The 8,503-nt window shown below is 45.6% G+C and overlaps 1 protein-coding gene and 1 pseudogene across 1 annotated transcript; both read right to left on the minus strand.

Moving 5' to 3' along the window:
- Nucleotides 1-555: 555 nt before the first annotated feature.
- On the minus strand, nucleotides 556-921 carry LOC119329578 (zinc finger protein 3-like). The gene has a single exon (XM_037602641.1). The coding sequence runs from the start codon at nucleotides 919-921 to the stop codon at nucleotides 556-558; it is 366 nt and encodes a 121-aa protein (XP_037458538.1).
- A 1,730-nt stretch (nucleotides 922-2,651) lies between these two features.
- On the minus strand, nucleotides 2,652-3,017 carry LOC119329575 (annotated as a pseudogene).
- Between the last annotated feature and the right edge of the window lie 5,486 nt (nucleotides 3,018-8,503).

Consider the following 8,503-nt stretch of genomic DNA (forward strand, 5'->3'; position numbering starts at 1 on the left):
TTCGACAAAGTTTATAGACAAAAATATTAACATATATAATAGCAAATCAATACCATTAGATTCATTATTGAATACACTTTCACATCATATAGATTTGCTATTGTAAATGTTCATAATTTTTTCTACAAACTTGGTCAAACTTTATGAAGTTTCACTTCAGTCAGATCTAATATGCAGGGTAAATAAAAACAGAGGGAGTATTAGATCTCCCTAATGGGCTATAAGGATTTAGATTTGCATAGATCTGGATTTTTCTGCAATGTGATTAGCATGTGAAGGCATACAAACCGGTGAAATGAAGAATTTTGTGTTATTTCAAGGACCAGGAAGGTTTGGGCACTCAATGCCAAGACCTTATAAACAAAATCAACTAGAAGAGCCGATGAATCTAACACACGCCCAACATGAGATTGAAAGAAAATGGGTGACCAAATTGTTGCTATAGGAGCCAGAAGGTAAAACATTATTTTTCCAAACCAAAGTAGCTAGATTCTGACTTACCTAGCAGGAAATAACACAAATCCTCGTATATTAGAAGATCGTTGGAGGGATCGCTTATAGCCGGAGAGACAAGTCCACCTCGTCGTCGTCGCCACACATGGACGAGCTCAAGCCCTGCTTTCCCTCTACAGGCTCGGGCATCCGAGTAGCAGTAGCAGCATGCCTCCCCGCCTTCTTTGACCTTGATTCCTGTGTGCGGGTGGCTGCCGCGGCAGCTTCTCGCCGGCGCTTGGCGACGGCACGCTCTTGCTTGTGCGCGTTCTGGTGGCCGCCGAGCGCCTGCGAGCCGCGGAACTTGCGGTCGCAGTGGACGCAGAGGAAGAAGTCGTCTGGTGTGCCAGGCGCCGGCGCCTCAGCGGCCAGGGTAAGCTCAGGGCTGAGCTCATCGTCGTGTGCGTTGTCGTTGCTCGCTCGTTCCATAGTGCTTGCTCCTGGCTGGTCTGTGCTATGGTCGCTCCTGAAGGTGCGATTACGGAATATGGCAGTGGGTGTTTCTAGAGCGTGTGTATGCGGTGCGCACTTAGGGTCTGCAAGACCGGTTGGTGCTCTCGGCTTGCTGAGGGGCGGCTTGGTGAAACCCCCGGATTATATGGTGTGTGTTGACGTGCGGTTGGGGCACATCATCAAGTTCGTAGGTGTAGCAACTATGGTTGCGAGTAAGGTGGCTCTGGGTTGATCAAAGTTCTTGTTTTGTCACGTTCTGCTTTATAATTTAGTAAAATTGTTGTATGCTTCACTTTGATGCAGATACTGAGGGTTATTCTTGTTAAAAAAACTTTCAACAATGATGCTAGTTCCTATTTCAGGCGAAAAATATAGCCCATGTCAAGCGGTGCCTTTTATCATTTATCTTCCTCAATGTTATAGCAGGTATGCTACCTATCCTCGTAAATGGAGCAAAGGAGGACCGCCCTCCAAAAAAAACAAAGCAGGACTCCCAGATATGTGGTGTTTTTCCACACCTCTTGACTATGACAAACAGGATCATCTTGTAAATCATCAATCAAGGACTTAGGAATACATAAGTTCTAGGCAACCGATTAAAGCTACATGCATGGCCCTCTCACCCTTCATGCATTGGTTGATTATACATTGGGAACAAAAAGTTGAAATAATTTAACATGGACAAAGTTATGTTTGCATGTTCCCAAGACAATGACCCTTACAAATTGGAAAATTCAGATTTTTGAGATAGGCCATCAAAATTGGAAAGGAGCGAATACTTCAATATGTTGCCCAAAAATGAGAACAGGATTTGAAGCAATAAAACTAATATATAGCATATTTTAATTTTCTTTGACACCATTCATGGAACAGGATTTGAAGCAATAAAAATAAGTTTCTCAAGAGTTCGCTTTTTGGTTGAGGTCTGGGCTCGTTTCCATTCAAATACCTCCTGCATTCCAATTTATCATTGGAGAATACAAAAATGAGATTAAAGAAGATCATTAGTTTGTATAGATTGAGATATGTTTTACCGGTTGGAGGTCCAAAAACAGAGGTGAGCTACACCCCAATTTCATGATGTTTTTATACTCCCTCCGTTTTTTATTTACTCGGTATATTAGTTTTAGTCAAAGTCAAACTTTGTAAACTTCGACAAAGTTTATAGACAAAAATATTAACATATATAATAGCAAAACAATACCATTAGATTCATTATTGAATACACTTTCACATCATATAGATTTGCTATTGTAAATGTTCATAATTTTTTCTATAAACTTGGTCAAACTTTGTGAAGTTTCACTTCAGTCAGATCTAATATGCAGGGTAAATAAAAACAGAGGGAGTATTAGATCTCCCTAATGGGCTATAAGGATTTAGATTTGCATAGATCTGGATTTTTCTGCAATGTGATTAGCATGTGAAAGCATACAAACCGGTGAAATGAAGAATTTTGTGTTATTTCAAGGACCAGGAAGGTTTGGGCACTCAATGCCAAGACCTTATAAACAAAATCAACTAGAAGAGCCGATGAATCTAACACACACCCAACATGAGATTGAAAGAAAACGGGTGACCAAATTGTTGCTATAGGAGCCAGAAGGTAAAACATTATTTTTCCAAACCAAAGTAGCTAGATTCTGACTTACCTAGCAGGAAATAACAAAAATCCTCGTATATTAGAAGATCGTTGGAGGGATCGCTTATAGCCGGAGAGACAAGTCCACCTCGTCGTCGTCGCCACACATGAACGAGCTCAAGCCCTGCTTTCCCTCTGCAGGCTCGGGCATCCGAGTAGCAGTAGCAACATGCCTCCCCGCCTTCTTTGACCTTTATTCCTGTGTGCGGGTGGCTGCCGCGGCAGCTTCTCGCCGGCGCTTGGCGACGACAGGCTCTTGCTTGTGCGCGTTCTGGTGGCCGCCGAGCGCCTGCGAGCCGCAGAACTTGCGGTCGCAGTGGACGCAGAGGAAGAAGTCGTCCGGTGTGCCAGGCGCCGGCGCCTCGGCGGCCAGGGTAAGCTCAAGGCTGAGCTCATCGTCGTGTGCGCTGTCGTTGCTCGCTCGTTCCATAGTGCTTGCTCTAGTCTGTGCTATGGTCGCTCCTGAAGGTGCGATCACGGAATATGGTAGTGGGTGTTTCTAGAGCGTGTGTATGCGGTGCGCACTTAGGGTCTGCAAGACCGGTTGGTGCTCTCGGCTTGCCGAGGGGCGGCTTGGTGAAACCCCCGGATTATATGGTGTGTGTTGACGTGCGGTTGGGGCACATCATCAAGTTCGTAGGTGTAGCAACTATGGTTGCGAGTAAGGTGGCTCTGGGTTGATCAAAGTTCTTGTTTTGTCACGTTCTGCTTTATAATTTAGTAAAATTGTTGTATGCTTCACTTTGATGCAGATACTGAGGGTTATTCTTCTTAAAAAAAACTTTCAACAATGATGCTAGTTCCTATTTCAGGCGAAAAATATAGCCCATGTCAAGCGGTGCCTTTTATCATTTATCTGCCTCAATGTTATAGCAGGTATGCTACCTATCCTCGTAAATGGAGCAAAGGAGGACCGCCCTCCAAAAAAAACAAAGCAGGACTCCCAGATATGTGGTGTTTTTCCACACCTCTTGACTATGACAAACAGGATCATCTTGTAAATCATCAATCAAAGAGGACTTAGGAATACATAAGTTCTAGGCAACCGATTAAAGCTACATGCATGGCCCTCTCACCCTTCATGCATTGTTTGATTATACATTGGGAACAAAAAGTTGAAATAATTTAACATGGACAAAGTTATGTTTGCATGTTCCCAAGACAATGACCCTTACAAATTGGAACATTCAGATTTTTGAGACAGGCCATCAAAATTGGAAAGGAGCGAATACTTCAATATGTTGCCTAAAAATGAGAACAGGATTTGAAGCAATAAAACTAATATATAGCATATTTTAATTTTCTTTGACACCATTCATGGAACAGGATTTGAAGCAATAAAAATAACTTTCTCAAGAGTTCGCTTTTTGGTTGAGGTCTGGGCTCGTTTCCATTCAAATACCTCCTGCATTCCAATTTATCGTTGGAGACTACAAAAATGAGATTAAAGAAGATCATTAGTTTGTATAGATTGAGATATGTTTTACCGGTTGGAGGTCCAAAAACAGAGGTGAGCTACACCCCAATTTCATGATGTTTTTATACTCCCTCCGTTTTTTATTTACTCGGTATATTAGTTTTAGTCAAAGTCAAACTTTGTAAACTTCGACAAAGTTTATAGACAAAAATATTAACATATATAATAGCAAATCAATACCATTAGATTCATTATTGAATACACTTTCACATCACACTACTAGAAAAAGGACTATAGATGGGATTGACACTAATGGCGCACCAGACAAGCGGTGCGCCATTAGTATATACTAATGACGCACCACCTTCTGATACGCCATTAGAGTTGAAACTACTAATGGCGCACCTGGCCCAGGGTGCGCCATTAGTATCAATTTTTTTAACTAGTGCGCCTGTCCAAACATACTAATGGCGCATCCATACACAGTGCGCCATTACTAGTTGTAACTAGTAATGGCGCACCTGCCGGAAAGTGCGCCACTAATGTTGTTTTTTTTATTATATTTTTTATTCCCTTTTTTGCAAAACTACTAATGGCGCACTGTTCCACCGTGCGCCATTACTAGTTTAAACTAGTAATGGCGCACTGTGGGACAGTGCGCCATTAGTATGTTTTTTTTTGCAAAACTATTAATGGCGCATCACCAGAAGGTGCTCCTTTAGTAACCTGGATTACTAATGGCGCATTTAGAGTTGGTGCGCCATTAGTAAGTGGGCAGTAACAAGATATTTTGGACAGCCTCTCCTACCCACACTCACTTTCTCCCCACTTCATTCTCTGCACCTCCTCCTTGTCTCGGGTGCCTCCTCTTTTTCACCTCATTTCCACCATAGATTCATTCAATTTAAGTGGTTAAATTACCTTGTTTTGATAGGTAAGTAAGGGGGGAAGCTATATTTATGTTGTTCTCCCTACAACAATGTGCACATGCACTTTTTATGGCCTAGCTAGATCTATGTATGTTCGTGGTGTTGCATATGTTTGTGGTGTTGCATATGTGTTTGTGTTTGGAGGTGTACCGGTATTTGAAATGCGATAGTTGCCAATATTTTGCCGGAATGTTGATTTATTTCCGTTTCGGCGAGAATTTTGGCATTAAGCATTCTTTTTTGTCCTATTTTTAGGGAAAGTCATGCCAAATTTTTTCTTGGTTCTAAAATATCATTTTGCTCTACCCCGCAGGCGACCATGGTCCGCATGATGACCGAAGGCATCGTGAATAGGTTTTTAAGGTCCGCGAAGGCCGAGATGCTTCAAAAGAACGAGACGGAGATAAGATGTCCGTGTCGAAGATGCAAGCTGAAGAGCCTTATTGCGGACCCGGAATCCGGGCAGGTGCGGGACCACCTGCTCTTGCGTGGTTTCATGGATGGCTATCGGTGGCAAGGTGATGAAGATGACTACGAAGTCGTCCATGGGGGGCGGGCAAGAAATGAGGAAGGGCAGCAAGACAACCACCGCGGCTCGGGTGGGCGAGAAGACGAAGAATCCCCAGGAGATGATCACGACGGTGATGCTGTACACAGTCATCATGTAGAAGATGCAGGACATGATGATGAGGAAGATGCCGGAGCAAACGACGGGCATGATCATGAAGATGATGATGCCGGCGGAGCAGACGACGCTGGACCATCGATGGGCTGGGTGCAGGACCCTCATATTCAAGAGCTGCTTCTCAAGCAGACGGATAACGCAAGAGCTGCCGCCCGAGAGAAAGCCAAGATGGATCAACTTGAGTTAGACGCGGTTACTCCATTGTATGAAGGATGCAGGCCCGAGGATACCCGCCTGAAAGTAACGCTCATGGCTCTGGAGATGAATGTAAAACACAAAATGACCGACGCATGCTTCGACGAGAACATGTCATTATGGCACGAACGTCTTCCCAAGGGGAACAAGTGCCCGACCAGTTTGGAGGAGGCGAAGAAAATCGTGTGTCCTCTGGATTTACCGCACGTGAAATACCATGTGTGCATGAACAATTGCATCATTTATCGGGACGAGCACGCGGAGTTTACCATATGTCCGGTGTGCAGCGTCACTCGATACAAGAAGAGGAAGAAAGCTCCTCGAAAAGTGGTGTGGTACTTTCCGATCACTCCTCGTCTGCAGCGGTATTTCGCGGACCCTAAGGTAGCAAAGCTCTTGCGTTGGCACGCGGATAGGGAGGAGAAGAAGCGAGAAGATGACGCAAATGATCCGGAGATAGATAAAAAAGACTAGATGCTGAGTCACCCTAAGGATGCGAGCCAGTGGCAAGCGTTGAACTTCGAAGACCTAGAATTTGGGAACGATCCAAGGAACATCGTGCTGGGCGCGAGCACCGATGGAGTCAATCCGTTTGGCAGCCAGAGAAGCACACATAGCACCTGGCCTGTGTTTGTATGGATGTACAACCTTCCCCCCTGGTTGTGCATGAAGAGGAAGTACATTCACATGAGTATGCTAATTGAAGGACCGAAACAACCAGGGAACGACATCAATCTGTATCTGGGGCTGCTGAAAGAGGAGCTTGACACGCTGTGGAAAACGCCAGCCAATACGTGGGACGCCGCAGAGAAAGAATATTTCCCTATGAGAGCTGCGCTGCTCATGACGGTGCACGACTATCTCGGTTATGGATATGTCGCGGGGCAGGTGGTCCACGGATTTTCTAGATGCGTCAGGTGCATGGATGACACAACGTATCGCCAGCTAGATAGAGATCCCGGGTCTTTGAAAACCGTGTTCATGGGACATCGAAGGTGGCTTCGCGATGATGACCCGTGGAGAAAACGCAAGGATTTGTTCGATGGTGAAACCGAACCCCGAGGACGCCCGCGTACGAGGAGCGGCGAGGAAATAGACGAGCTGTTGAAAAATTGGAAAGATTGCCCACTGCCGGGAAAGAAGCAAAAGGCGCCAGAGCCGGGAAAGAAGCGAAAGGCACCAGAGCCGCTGCTGAAGGTATGGAAAACGAGGTCTGTTTTCTGGGACTTGCCGTACTGGAAGATCCACCGTGTGCCTCACAGCCTTGATGTCATGCATATCACGAAGAACGTGTGCGAGAGTCTGCTTGGTACCCTGCTCAACATGCCAGAGAGGACCAAAGATGGGCCGAAAGCAAGGGCGGACTTGAAATCAATGGGCATCAGGCAGGATCTTCACGCTATATATGATAATGATGATGATGATGATGATGATGATGAGGCGAAGCAGGACACTGAAATGACCATCGCAAAAGCATGATGCCGTTCGAAAGGATGAATGGTGTCATCAAAGGATACGTTCGCAACATGTCTCGTCCAGAGGGAAGCATAGCCAGGGGCTTTCTGACCGAAGACTGCATCTCCTACTGCACGAATTATCTAGGCATCGAGAACCCCGTTGGTCTGCCCGTCAACAGGCACCTCGGCAGGCTCGCTGGATGGGGTCACCGTGAGGGTCCTCGCGAAATGCATGTCGACTTCGAGGGTCGACTCGCGGACTTTGAAAGAGCAAATCTAGTCGCGCTACAACACATAGATGTGGTCGATCCTTGGGTGGTAGAGCACAAAACCTTTATTAAGAAGACGTACAATGACCGAGGCCAACAGAGGACGGACGGAGATATACTCAAAGAGCACAACTCATGTTTCACGCGTTGGTTCAAGAAGAAGCTTCTGTCGTACCCTTTACATGAGGATTCTTCCGCGGAAGAACAACTCATATTCGCCTTGTCACAGGGCGCCGAGCACAACCTGATGACCTATGAGGCGTACGATATCAACGGCTACACATTCTACACCGAGGCCAAGGACATGAAAAGCGATGGTTATCAGAACTCCGGGGTAACGATGGAATCCTACACCGGTAACGACAAGGACAGATACTACGGAAGGATCGAGGAGATCTGGGAGCTGAGCTACGCTGGAGAGAAGGTCCCGATGTTCCGTGTCAGATGGTCCAAGAGCGTCCTAAAAGAAGACCGGTATTTCACCACCATGGTTATACTCGAAGCCAAATCCAAGACCGCGGGCGCAAACGTCACCGCGAAAAATGAGCCATGGGTACTAGCTTCCCAAGTGGACCAATGCTTCTTCATTACCGACCCGTCAAAGCCCAGTCGTGTTGTCGTGAGGAGAGGCAAAAGGAAGATCATTGGAATGGATGGAGTAGCCAATGAGCAAGACTTCGACAAGTACGGCGACCCGAGGATCGAACATGACGACGATGATGAAGTAGCAGCATACACCACAAGAAGAAGCAGGACCACCCTACCTAAAGGACGTCCGTTCCACAGAAGAACTCCATTTGCGAAAAAGAAGGGCAAGAAGATTGTGAACAGATAGCTAGCTAAGATCGATTGTATTTAAATCGTAGCCTTCATTTCTCGATTGTATTTCATGGGCACTTTTTGAACTATCATGAATATTTTTAAATTTCATGGACACTCGATCTCGATCCCCCTCCATCTCGAT

Source organism: Triticum dicoccoides, chromosome 7A (genome assembly GCF_002162155.2).
Source record: "Triticum dicoccoides isolate Atlit2015 ecotype Zavitan chromosome 7A, WEW_v2.0, whole genome shotgun sequence".
NCBI classification, from domain to species: domain Eukaryota; kingdom Viridiplantae; phylum Streptophyta; class Magnoliopsida; order Poales; family Poaceae; genus Triticum; species Triticum dicoccoides.

Excerpts from the sequence above, each read along its gene's own strand:
- LOC119329578 (XM_037602641.1), bottom strand. The coding sequence starts at position 921 with ATGGAACGAGCGAGCAACGACAACGCACACGACGATGAGCTCAGCCCT.